The following is a 12,958-nucleotide window of genomic DNA, read 5'->3' as shown; positions in this document are numbered from 1 at the left end:
TAACCTCATTTTCTTTGAATCAAGTAATTACGCTGCACATTGCATATTTTCGCACTTAATTTCGCGAACAAGCAAACGCAGCGAAGTGTTAATGAAAATATTTCGCTATCATTCAACAAGAGTCTCGTTTACAGCAAGTGCTGCAGTTCCTGCGGAGTCCTTAATATACGTTGCATTGCGCATACGCCCCGTGGCTCCTTGCGGCAGACTGACAAGCGGGGCATACGCATACAAAACTCGCTCGATTGTGTGCTAGACAAACAAATGTACAGCATTACAGGAAGGGTATTTAAGGCTGAGGAAGTTGAAGTGGGGCTTCAATGTCCTGGGAATCCTGGCGTTCCCACGTGTGCATTCGAGTGCAGCTCATTTATCATGCCAGTCTTTGACTCGCCTCCTTTCAGTGTTGACTTTTAGCCATTTCCCACGCGAACGAATACATTTTCCTGGGAAAGCGCAAAAGGAAAAGAGCAAACATTAAAGGTACAGTTGTCCCTAATGAGCAGTGGTCGGTGAGTCAACAACTTTTTATTTCATTGTCGGTCTAATTGGACAATTAGCAGCGGAGTGAGAAGTGTGAAAAAAAATAATAACAGGCAAACAGCTGTGCCGCACTTTAATTTAAGGCTGCAAGTGTCACTTCAAAGGACATACACTGCAAAATAAAAGAAAAGCCCAAACTGTTGCGAAATAGAGTTCAATATTCCACGAATGAAATATTTGTGGCTATTTAAAGCAATTTTGCCCTAGCCTTTAATATAATAAATTTAGCAATTTTATTTGGCAAGTGCCGAGTTTCAATATTTCACTACCCCATAATGCCTGGCGAAAAGAAAAGGAAACACAAACTGGATAACAGCCTTCCCGCAATGCATAAAGCATCGTTGTCCTTGGACAAATATAAAACATAATGCGAAAAATAAATGCCTGAAAAAGCGAGGAAACGGGATATAAGCAGCTAAAGAATATTCATGTGCCTCAATAAACCGCAAAGAAAAGATGTCCTTTTTGCGCCAGGCACTAAAGCGAGGAAAAATGATAAAACAGCCAGAAGAAAATAAAGAAAACCAAACAAAGGAAGCGCAAACAGTAAACGTGCATTAAAAGTATTGGGAGTGTGGGAGTCCTCGCCGAAACTAACAATTAAAGAAGCGATTCGCTGGTAGGAAGGCATTTAAAGCGGCTTTTATATTTATTGTGATACACAATGCCAACATAAAGACAATCGCCGCAGTTCTCTTTTCCGATCCGCTGGATGCCCGGCCAAATAAATAAAATTGATTAGAAGCGGCAATGGCAGCAGGCGGCATCGATGCTCCTTATCTGCCGGCAATTTCATTATTTTAATGCGCCACACGACCATCAAAACTTATGGGCGGAGCAATCTGACTGACAGCACAGGACGCAGGACAACGGACATCGGACATTCCAGTATTGATTGACCGGACTCCGCATCCTGTCAACAGTTTCAGTCAAACAAAACAGTGCGAAAAATAAAGCAATTCAATTTTGTTCTTGCGTTAAAACCGGACGGTTCTAAATACTTTATATTTCAAATATTGGTTATGTAAACATTTTCACCCAGTTCATTTTCTTTTAGTGTGCACATACATTTTATTCATCTCAAAACAATACGCATTTTCGTCACTGCACACACGGCGATTTTATTCAACTTTGTGCCCTATTTCTGGTTGACGTTCTGCAGCAGCAGGAAGTACTGTCCACTTGTCCGGACCATCTGCAAATCAATCAAGTGGAACGGGCTGTAGGAGGGGACCCTTGGGGGTGGACCTGCAGGACCTGCAGGACCCCTGCTCCGCTACTCACCGCCATCAGCGTGGGCAAGGACATTTGCATGAACCAGGACACGTCCAGCCGGAATCCCCGGTTCGTGCGCATCAGCATCATGCGGATGAGGTGGCGAAACTCCCTGGACTCTCCGTACCATCGCACCTGGTAGAAGGCGTTGGCAATCTCCTCGCTCTGCAAAGGGGGATTGGTCACGCAATTAGACATCAATCAGAGCGCGGATTCCCCCGTTACGTCACCCACAGCAGTCGCAAATCGCTGGCCATTGTAGCAGTACACAACTATCTGATAGCCGGCTGCCACCAGGTACATGGTCATCCGGATCATGGTGATGCTGCTGTTGGTGCCCTGCGAACGAACACGGTAAACGGTGAATTTCTCATTCAGTTAAGTTCCATTGGGGATTCCCTCGGATCAAGGCCTCACCAATCCCACGCTCATTTGGAACAAGGCCAGGCCCCAGTTGAAAAGGCTAAGCAGGAATTGTGTGAAAGTGATGTGCCGAAAGCAGTCGTTAACCTCGGCTGCAAAGCTGTAAAAAGAGTTACATGGAATGCTCTTTTTAATATCGTCACTTACTTCGCCACTCGTTGGTACTGATAAATACAGCATCGCAAGTATTCAACCCTGCGATCTGGAGGAACCAACTCAGATGTGGCATGTTCTACCATTTGGTTGAGGGACCTCACAAGTCCCACGCTATGAAGGCATAGGACAATAAAGACTCCATCAAAGCTAACGGCACCTGAGAAAAAGTATTTATGGTTTATATCTGGAAAGGAAAACCTCATCCATATTGACTCACACATGCCGCAGATATACAGCGAACAGGTTTCCAGGTACATCTGTATATGATAGTAGGGAAACTCTAATCCCTTGTGCTCCCAGGCGGGATACAGAGATGGCAGAGCTTAGTATGGCAAATAAATTGTTATTTTACGTTTATAAAAAGTGGTTGTTAGTGGAATTATTGATATATTTACGTAACATGAGGTCGTAGGATCCTTTCGGCTTAGTGAAATAGCGATAGAGGTTGATTACGAAGGAGTTGATAAAGTAGTTTGTAGTAACACAAATACAGCTATACAAGTAGATAAGAATTTGCCGACGAGTGCTGGCCCAGTACCGATTCATCGTGGACTCAACCTGCTGGCGAATCCCTTTGATAACAGGTAGATCTGAAATAAATGTATCTTTAGTTTGTTAGTGAGTCCAACAGGAGCTCACCTGACATCCGTTCAAAGAGCTCACACTTTTGGAGTAATTCGTGGCAGCGCGCCTTTCGTAGCAGTTCGTATATCTGTCTATGGGCGAACAGAAAGTACCACATCTTTGCTATCGATGTTAGAAACTGCAGGGCGGTGCCAGCGGTCTGAAAGATTAATAAATAAATAATAAATAACACTAGCATAATAATAATAAGATTTAAGGTATAGTTTTGACCCACCTCTCCAATGCGCGGAATATCATGAATGTACCTGGCTAACATTTGCCAGTGCCCATAAAGCGAGGCCAAGCTACTTAGGCTCAGAACAATTGTCCAGCTAAAAGGGTTACAAAGTGTATCTATTACAATGCTATACCCAACCTTTGAATTACCCACATTCTTAGCACCTGTCCGCATCGGGAAGGATCCAACAGGTTGAAGCCCACCGTATAGGAGAGCCGGATCATCTCCCTGATGCTGCGATAGTTGCGCCTCTTCAGCTCGGCCGCCTCTTCCGGTGAGTACATGTCGCCTAATCGCGGCCTAATTGTGTTAATCGCCCATTTATAGGGCCAATCGGGTGGGCGTGGCTCATCGGTTGGCTTTAATTAGATAGTTCAGCGCCAGAGGCAGGAAACCACGCCCCATTACGTGGGCAAAGTTTCACTAAATAATTGAAATACTTTGCGCTGGCAGGCGGAGAAGGGTGAGTGATGTGATTCTCGACTTGTCCTGTGGTTAATTAGTCTGAACAGTAATTAGATCCACACCAAGTTCGTTCGTTATTGTGTCCTGCGAAAGCTTAAAGGACTTTTGGGCACTAAGCTCTTCATTCCGCTTGGTAAGAGAGGTTTCCCACTAAAAGCTCCAAGGGAGCAAGCTTTAGGCTGAAAAACTGGAAAAATATTTGTTCTTTCAAAAATCCCGGGTTGTGGAACAGACTAAATATACATATGTAAAATATTTACATAAAAGTTTTGATTTTCTATAATCCCTTGAGTGCTGGTACCTGGCAGGTACTTTTAGCTATCGCATCCCTAGTCTCCGAATGTGATAAGAATGACGCCCCAGATTAGCAAATATCTCAATATATTCTTTTGAATACTTAAAGATAAGAACACTTTCTTTAGAACAGTTTTATCCCAAAGGTTATAGAGGCTGATAGCCATCCGCAGGTCTTCTCTTAGATATTCATTTCCCTTATTTATATTCCTTCTTCGATTGTTAAAATACGTCAGTTGAATTTAAACCGTGTAGTTGAAAACATCTTCGAACAGAAATGATTGACTTAAATATTTTAGATTTGAATGAAGACTGTATTCACCACATTCTTACGTATCTAAGCATCAAAGATCTCGTAAATTTAGCTGATACCCTGCCCAGGTTTCGACAGATTCTGTTGGATAGACCGCCAACCTCCTACCCAGTACATCATGGAGACGATCCCGATGGTGTGAAACCAGTATTGTATTACTCAACAGTTGCCATAAAGCTGTTCAGGATCGTAAAAAATAACGTAAAAACGTTGGGAGTTATCCAAGGACATAGTTACGATAAGGAAGATCTAGGCAACCTTGTCAAGGACTTTCGAATTCTAACACAAGGAAGGAACAAAATTGATCTAAGACATTGCCTTGGAGAAATGTCCAGACTTGAGGATATGTTTCGATTTTCGTCTTGCTGTAAGACCAAATGATTAGAAGTCCGCGAAAATTATAATTATATTAATTTTTGTTTTTAGCTCGTGACTATTTGAGTGTAAACGTCCCATCTTGTATTTGTTACCTTGCGGACTTTTTTCAACTTATTCCCGACTTGCGGGAGCTTCGACTTTCCGGATTTGCCAAGTGTTCGGACTGTGTTACAACAATCTTGAAATGCTTTCCCAAGTTGGAGGAACTCTGGATTCGGGGAACCTGCCTCAAGCTTCGATCTGATTATGAGCTGATATCGCAGATCAAATCTTTGACGAAACTGTCGATAAATGTTGGTGGACCTAATTGTCTGGAGCCTTTGACCAATTTAACTGAACTCCGATCTCTTTATGTGGAGAGTATCTTCAGCTACATATCTCCAATTGAAATCATAGAAATCATAAAAAAGTGTAAGAAGTTGCAATTCCTATTTTGCTACTACATAAATCATGGAGAACATCCACAAGATTCCATTGCAAATATCTTCAAGAGCATTAGATCGACTCGAGATCCTAGCCATCAAACCCCCCTTCAATTGCACACATATTTGGATCCACCTTTGTGTGAAGAAAATGTAAGTGCCTTAAAGTCTGTTAATGACATTAAAACAACAAAATTAATTTTATGCTTTTTATTCAGAGACAACTAATTGATGAAGCCTACTTCGAATATCGCCGGCTGCCTTGAAAGGACTTGCCTTATTTAGAAAGGACTTCGAAAACAAATACTCACCATTCATTTTTCGTCTCGAAAATATGGACCACTTTGAAATGTTACTCAATGATTTATATATTTTCATGACTTTTCGCTCATATAGATTTAAATACGCTTTAATAAATTTGTATGCTTGTCAACGATTTCCGTTATTCAATTTAGCTGATTTACAATCGTCGTCGCCATCAGACTACATTAAAATGTATGTATCGTTAGGTAAATAATTTAAATATTAATAACATGTTGCTTTTGCACGTGTATTTGCTCTGCTCGTCATTTACTTAGTATATCTCGTTAGTTTGAATTTAAGTTCAATTCGTTTGCTGCTGGCGTAAATGTTTTACAAAATAATATAACAGAAACTTCGATTTAGGGTCTTGTATATGAAATAAATATTTACAAAAGTTACAATTAATATTATGCAGTGGCGGAATGTGGCCGGTGCTCACCAAAAAACCGTGTAGATAATCCTAAATGAATTGCTTACAAAATTTTTGGATGCCTCAAGCATTTGTTAATACGTACACATATTTCTAAAAATGTTTAACTATATTACCTCGAGTTCTTGGCTTTAACATTAGTTATCGAATAAGGTGTTTGCATTGGTTTTCTCTTTTTTGCTTAGTTCTTTTGTTCTTTGCTTGTGTTCTTATCAATTCGAAAAGCGGACGTTGAGACATTTTATTATCGTCTCGTAATAAAATTTGTGTCGTTTTCTTACAGTGTGGTGTTTGTTCGGGGCTTTGGGTGTGGGCGTGTGTATCTGTGAGAGGTGTTAGGTGTGGGTGAGTGGGTGTGTGAGTGAGTGAGTTCGTATTCCCTTTACTGATATGTTTCTAAGAGGCTAACTCGCATCCTGGCTCATCGCTGGCCGAGCAGAGGCAACTAAACAGGACAAACGCAAGCCAGTTGGACAGATCGGTTGGGATGACCCATGGAGGATATGGAAACCTGCCAAATCGGTATACTAGAACACCTAAGCCGAAACACTCTCGCACGCATACACTGAATGGAATGTGGAAAAACAACTTGGGTTGCAATAATTGACTAACACGCTCCTCGAACGGGGAAAGTCCCTTGGCGAGGATTTCCAATTTTATTGCTTACGTATTCGGAGAACGGACTAGTGAACTAAACATCGACTCAACTATCTAACTAACTCAACTAACTAACATACATAACACTCACACGCTTCATAACTAACTAACAGTATGTGGGTTGGTACAATGCGATCCCGTGGGTTCCGATAGATGGGCCACCTAAATGGCACCGCAATCAGGCTGCCCTCGAATGGCATTGTCATACCCACATAACAAATAACAACATCTACATCCAAGCAATATTGCATTTTCCCAACCAACCTCAATCTCTACTTCATAGGTGGCAACTCAGATTATATCAGGGGACTAAGCCAAGCCAAGCTCTATCGATAAGCCCTAAGCCCTACACACACGCACAAGTACTTATAGATATAGAAACGAACCAACGATTTTCAACTACTTTTGACATTATGAATTTGAACGATACGCGAACGAACGATTTACATACAGATATATGCATGGCCATGCGATTCTAATTGGGATCTAATGGGATGGGCTGGGGTGGGGTGTCGCATCCCCTCCTCGTCTGTAACTCCTCAAGCCTCCGATCTGCGGGGATTAGAGCGCGGTTTGAAAAATAGTTGGGGCTATATTTATATATCGCTTAGTTTGTATATATATTGTGTAAATATGCGAGCTGCGATTGCGATGCGTGTATATCCTATATTGTATATACTTATAAGTTGCATTCAAAATATGAATATTTCCGTTTCATTTGTTGCTATTTAGGCTTTTTTGGTGACTTCGTCTATATACTTTCGGTTAGCTGTGTCCTGAAGGCGGTAAATAAAGGTTGCTCTGTACACGAGTGGATTGGGCTCTGCATTATATACACCGTAGCTTTACGTTTAGAGTTACTCGACCTATCGTATGGTATTAATAATATTTTGCTGTTTTGCTGTTTGTACGACTTGCGCGGCTCCGAATCTCCTACATTGCAGTTCGGGTTGCTCCTTCTCTTCTCTAGTTGTAAAAATACGCAGATCGAATTCCGGGGATCTGCTAGGGATCGTCCCACCATCTCTAGACTAGGATACTGTTCATTGCTTTTATATAATTCACATTCCATGTTTGCTAACTTTGCTATCACTTTGAGTTTTCCCTTTGTATGCTTTGTGTGTGTGTGTGTTGTGTGGTGTGAGGGTTTCCCTTGGAAAAGGTTATCTTTTTTACATTTTCTTGGTGTCGGTTTGTGTGTGGGTCCCTAATTGCTACGTGCCCTCGTTCCCCGCCCTCTTCGCCTCCTCGGCGTCGGCTCCTTGGAGAAGGGCCCTCTGCTCATCGTTGGCTTCTGCTTCTCCCTCCTCCTCACGATCCTCCTGGCCAGGAGCCACTGCAGCTTGGCTCGGAGGAGCTGTCGGGGGATCCTCGCCAGCTCGATGGCTCACGGGCGATGTGAAGGTCGTCTCCGAGTCTGTGTGGCAAGATGGGCTAGATTAGTCACTTGATTATACAGATATATCAGCACAACGGATTACACAGGATTAGTGAGTAGAGTCCTAACCCATTTTATGAGGAAGCAGTTTGTATCTGTGATTGGCGATCTAATTTAAAACTTATGTTCATTAAAGATTTTCCGACCATAAAATGGGTTAGTTCTTATCGCAGTGCTAAACAGGAAGCGGCATATGGGTGATTTTGTGTGAGGTGTGTGAGTGTAAAGTGCGTGAGCTCAAGTTCTAAAGCTGTTCACATCGATCTGACGCTCGGATGTGGATAATCCCAGCTGGGTGCTTAACGAGTCTGGACAATCGAACGGGTGAGTTTGGTGCGGCACGGAAGCGATCGATGCGGATCGATCACCAATGGTAAGCACTATAGATCGGATCGGTAATACTAACAGGTCGCCCGGCCGAAGGCCTCCGCTCTCCGGCGAGATTTAGTGTGTCAGTGTCTGTATCTGTGGGTTCATGGGATCATGCGGTGGTCATGCGGATGTGGGTGGCGATGGGTGGAGTTCGGGAGTTCAGAAGGCGGCATCGAAGACGGTGACTGACAGCCAGCCAGCAAGCGGGGGGAAAGGGGAGAGATAAAAAGACGGTTGTAGATGATTTCTGGTTTCGTCATGGCCGAAAGAAGCCCCAGGACGCACTTACAGGATGAGACAGAGAGAAAAAGAGGGGGAAAGAGACAAAGAAGAAGGAAGCCAGCCGACAGTGATGGAAATCTATGATATATAGAGACGTCCTAAGGTTTATTGGTACGTCGTGATCTTAATATCATTGCCTATCCTTCATCACTGCCAGCTGGCCACCTAGTTTAACCACCACCTACCCAGACTGCTGTCCCTGGTCTGCTGGCCATCCGCCGATCCTGCGGATGCGGATGTGGAAGGAGTTCCTCGCGAAAGCAGCGGCTTCACCTGGCGCAGCGCCTGCTCCTCGGGATAGCGTGGGGTCTGGAACTTCGTGGGCTTCGATTGCAAGGTCGCTGGTCCTGAGCGCTGGTGCATTAGGGTGCGGTGCCTGAGGGGTGGTGGGGATATAGACTTAGCTAAAACTGAATGAGGTAATTTATTCGGTGAGTAATCGCTGCCGGATTCGCCCTGCAAAACAAGAAAGTTAATACTCGAACTGAACACATATTACTATACAGGATAACGAACCATAACGGTGCCGTTGTCGGAGACGCCGGAGCCGGACATGTTGTCCGCCAGGAGACGCTCGCTCTCCGGATCGGACAGGACGCGCGAGATATCAGACTTGTTTTTCAGGATCGACTTGGAGCGCCGGTGGTGCTCCAGATTGGGCGAGGCGTCAATCGAGTCTATCGATGAGGAATGCTTGCTCTCGAACTTGGCTGGTGGTCGAGTTTTGATTAGTTTAATAGATCATATTTGGGAATAATCGAAAGCACCAACCTTTGGCGCCCACATTCTGTATGCCAAACAAATGCTGGTTGATCAGTTTGGTGGCAGTGGCTAAGCTCTTGCCCGGCATGAATACCGAGCGCTTCTTCTTGGGTCCTTGAACGCTGAATCCGCCGGATCCGCTGGCCGCCGGGCTACCGGAACTTCCGGCCAGTTCTCCCTCCCTCCGACCGCCCGTCTCGTCGTCCAGCTTGGTGTCCTCGAAGCGGGCGCGAGGTCGCATGCCCCCCAGGACACTGCTTCCAAGGCCTCCGGTCGCTCCACTTGGCCGCATGGCGGTGAAGCTCTGCTGGAACCGCGTCTTCCGATGCTTTGGCACTGAGTTCTCGTTCAAGCTGACCCGACTTCCCCGCTCCTGGACATCAAAGCTCTGGTAGACGTCGTCCAGGGGACTCAGACCGCCGGCTCCTACGCCTCCGGCGGCCAAGTTCCTGAGGGCCGTATCGCCCGAGGCGCTCTTCTTCACTTGGGCACGCAGTCCACCCGATGAATTGGTGCTTGGCAGGCCCACAATGAAGCCTGTGGAGCTGCTAATGCCCTGGTGCTGCTCCCTTTCCAGGGGATTTATGTACAGGTTATCCATGTCAATGTCCAGGGCGCAGGCCTCATCATTGAAATCGGCCGTGAGGTCTCCTTGGGACAGGAAGGGATGCGTTTGGCAGCTGGCATAGGTATCCGAGCTATCAACGCTGGCCAGGTCGGCATTGTTGTTATTGCTCCCGTTGTAGTTGCCACCGTAAAGGAGCGTCCCATTGCCACCACCGCCGACTGTGGTGGTGTTGAAGTTGTTGTTGTAGTTATGGTTAAAGTTGGACGAACTGCAGATGGTGGACCCGTATCTGAGGGACACATCCAGGGGCAGGGCGATGGTGGTGGACGTGGTGGTGCCATAGGACGACGATGTGGACGAGGACTGCGAGATGGCGGGCAAAAGGACGGCGGCGCAGGACGTTGGGGGCAATGGGGGTGGCGGGGGTAGGGCCAGGAGCGGACCATGGAGCGGCGGTAGAGGGGCTGGTAGTGGTGAGAGGAGCCCATAGGCTCCTGCTTGACGACCCGCTGCCGCCAGTCGCATCTCCAGACAGATCGGCTTGTGGAAGTCGGAGGTGGGCAGCGAGATCACGCCCTCCGCGTCGGTGAATTCCTTGAAGTCCTGCAACGAGTGGGGGTTTGGGATGGGGATAATGTTTCAGATCCAGTCGCCAAAGCAAACTAGAGGCCCAAGATATAACAGATATGGTAGAATCGGTCAAATTAGTTGAGCTTAATAAATCCACACAATATTTAAGTGAATCCTAATTGAAACTGGACCATATCTGTTTTATCTTTCGGTGAAGTAAGATCACTGAGACCATAATTTCATACATTATATACGTGTTTTGGGATTTTTTTCTGGCTGCTTATTAGTGTCTGATTTAGTTCGGTGTACCTGTTGTCTGGAGTTAGCTTTTTATTGTGTGCGATTTGTTTCCTTATTATTTCGCTTGAATAACAAAAATTAACATGCAACTAGGAGGCGCCAAGTAAAACTCAAACGTGCAGCGCTATTTATTGTTAACATTTAGTCATATTTAATAAATGAAAACGAAGGCAGTGCGAGTTCTCAACTTGTTATTGGAGGCAGAGAATGTGATTACTAAAATATCTAGTATTGATCATAAGACTCATTAGAAGTGCATAATAAAGTAGAATTAAGTATAATAAATCATTTAAAATCTAAATATATATATTTGATTTAACAGAAATAGTTTTTATAGGTTATCAATTAATGACTTTGATGTTTCTTTAATGTATTCGGATCGGATCTGATTGGATCCCCAAGTTGAGCAAACGCACGAAGTTCAATCTTTCAGTACCCAGACGTGCGAACGTCTTACTTACCAAACCGCTGGTGTTGCCCTCGAAGTGGGGTTCCATACTCGAACGTTAAATAAAGTTAAGTACTCTAATCGAGTTAGATACCGAAACCAAAAAGTAAAAGTTCTAGGCGAGCAATACGGAAACAATCAGAAGAGATAGTGGAGTGCCAGAAAGTCGAGTGCGAATAGATAAATTTGATCAACAGAAATGGATTCGTTTGTTTTGTATTTTTATTTGCATAATTTGTTCATTCGGTTGTGGTTTTCTTTGTTTTGTTTTGGATGAGTGATAACAGGAAATAAACGACTAATAATGAAGAGAGCTATAACATTGGTAGTTCGAGTAACTAAACAATTGTATATTTGGTTTTCATAGTCATGTATGTATATTCGTTGTTTTGCTGGTTTTCTGGTATTTGGCGTTTGCAAGTTGCAGCTACTATAATTAAGGCTTAGGCCATTTTGCTAGGATATAAATATTTAGGTATTAGGCTAGTTGTAATTACGTGCTTAGTGTAAATGAAAATAATCGATTTAAACTTTCGTCAAGCCCTCAAGCTTCGGTCACTTGGTACAGAGTTAAATTAAGTATATAAATTAAATTAAATAATAACACATGCTGCTTTGTTTTGCTTTGCTCTCCACTCCTGGTTGCGTTCTAGATGGTAGATTAGGCTTTAGTTAAGTTAATTAAATTCTTAGAATTCGCTATGTCTTTCTTTAGCTTTCACGTCACGTCACGCCAGGCCCGTTGATACTAATAATAACAACAGTTTAACACTATAATCGTAGCAGTAATAATAACATTTAGTTGTAATTTGTTGGTTTGTTGGTTTAAAGCTAGTTAACGTCTAATCGCAATTCGCAGTGCCGGTCACGCATTCGATGCGCCCGGCTGACTAAGTACTCTCGATTTCTATATCGAACTCGTCGGGGAGAATCTTGAGAATCTGGCTAAACGCTATTCGCGCGCAATGGAATACACTCGCCATGGCATCCCGGCAAACCCTTTAAGAAAAGAAACGAAAAAGAAACAAGGTCAACATAAAATTTCCATTTCCAATCCAATTCCAATCTCACAGGAAGCCAAACAAAACCAAAAGAAAAGAAACGAAAAGAAATCAAAAGTGAAACATAACGATCGTAAGGATGGGACAACACTTTGTATTTTAACGGCGTGTCCTGGCTGTTACCATCTCGGGTGCTACCGTAATGCCTCATAGATAGTATATGTCGATGGTGCCCTCCTCGAGCATCCGCTTGAGGGCCATATAGTTCTTGGGCGAGGGCGGCGGTCGGGCCAGCCGCTTGATGCTATACTCCTTATCGTGGAACACACAAATGCGATCCTGCAACAACGTTCGGTTGGTATCGTAATCGCTGCTCTACCAATCCAACTACTTCGGGTCGAGTACGGGGTCGCCTATTGTTTAGCAGGACCTATGCGAGAAGCTCAAGGCTCTACTGATTTATAAAGGGGAGGTGCCACAGAAATGTATCAACTGTTTAATAATTTTTAAATGGAAACAAAAATAGATACATATGCAACTTAAATAGGATTTCTGTGACACTCCTGAACTTAAGGTCTTGTCTGGATCGGAGTTCAATGCGCTGGGGTTAACAATTTCACAGTCTGCCAATGGCGGTTATGCGGCGCTATATACAGGCTGAGCATGATGTTAGTTCGGTTTAGTTGAGATTAGTCG

The 12,958-nt window shown here is 44.0% G+C and overlaps 3 protein-coding genes across 22 annotated transcripts in view; 1 reads left to right on the top strand and 2 right to left on the bottom strand.

Annotated features, from left to right (window-relative positions):
* Positions 1-1,507: 1,507 nt before the first annotated feature.
* Positions 1,508-3,789, bottom strand: LOC6736541 (odorant receptor 63a). Of its 4 annotated transcripts, none has more exons than XM_039294144.2 (10): positions 3,413-3,789; positions 3,257-3,353; positions 3,037-3,181; positions 2,793-2,969; positions 2,615-2,719; positions 2,389-2,554; positions 2,236-2,341; positions 2,049-2,157; positions 1,828-1,983; positions 1,508-1,738 (listed from the first exon to the last, which is right to left on the bottom strand). In XM_039294144.2, exons 1-10 carry the CDS (start codon positions 3,541-3,543, stop codon positions 1,665-1,667), a joined length of 1,266 nt encoding a protein of 421 aa, XP_039150078.1. In that variant the 5' UTR covers positions 3,544-3,789; the 3' UTR covers positions 1,508-1,664. The 4 variants fall into 4 exon arrangements, with proteins under 4 accessions (XP_039150078.1, XP_039150077.1, XP_002083411.1 ...); XM_039294143.2 differs by having other exon boundaries at positions 2,793-2,987; positions 3,413-3,788; XM_002083375.4 differs by having other exon boundaries at positions 2,053-2,157; positions 2,793-2,987; positions 3,413-3,785.
* A 366-nt stretch (positions 3,790-4,155) lies between these two features.
* On the top strand, positions 4,156-5,426 carry LOC6736540. The gene is made up of 3 exons (XM_016170336.3): positions 4,156-4,698; positions 4,758-5,284; positions 5,350-5,426. Exons 1-3 carry the CDS (start codon positions 4,296-4,298, stop codon positions 5,395-5,397), a joined length of 978 nt encoding a protein of 325 aa, XP_016030123.1. The 5' UTR covers positions 4,156-4,295; the 3' UTR covers positions 5,398-5,426.
* A 55-nt stretch (positions 5,427-5,481) lies between these two features.
* LOC6736537 (potassium voltage-gated channel protein Shab) overlaps positions 5,482-12,958 on the bottom strand; it is a 56,389-nt gene continuing 48,912 nt past the window's right edge. For 8 of the 17 annotated variants that reach the window (XM_039294124.1, XM_039294122.2, XM_039294130.2 and 5 more), the window contains 4 exons: positions 9,385-10,546; positions 9,130-9,323; positions 8,799-9,069; positions 5,482-7,938 (listed from right to left, as the gene is read on the bottom strand). In XM_039294124.1, the coding sequence (XP_039150058.1) occupies positions 7,736-7,938; positions 8,799-9,069; positions 9,130-9,323; positions 9,385-10,546 (1,830 nt within the window). In that variant the 3' untranslated portion in view covers positions 5,482-7,735. Of the gene's footprint in view, positions 7,939-8,798; positions 9,070-9,129; positions 9,324-9,384; positions 10,547-11,465; positions 12,261-12,445; positions 12,602-12,958 lie in introns of those variants that run through there. The other 9 variants (XM_039294133.2, XM_039294134.2, XM_039294138.2 and 6 more) reach the window with 2 other exon arrangements.

This window comes from Drosophila simulans, chromosome 3L, assembly GCF_016746395.2.
Source record: "Drosophila simulans strain w501 chromosome 3L, Prin_Dsim_3.1, whole genome shotgun sequence".
Classification (NCBI taxonomy): Eukaryota; Metazoa; Arthropoda; class Insecta; order Diptera; family Drosophilidae; genus Drosophila; species Drosophila simulans.
This window is presented reverse-complemented; position numbering and strand designations above follow the sequence as displayed.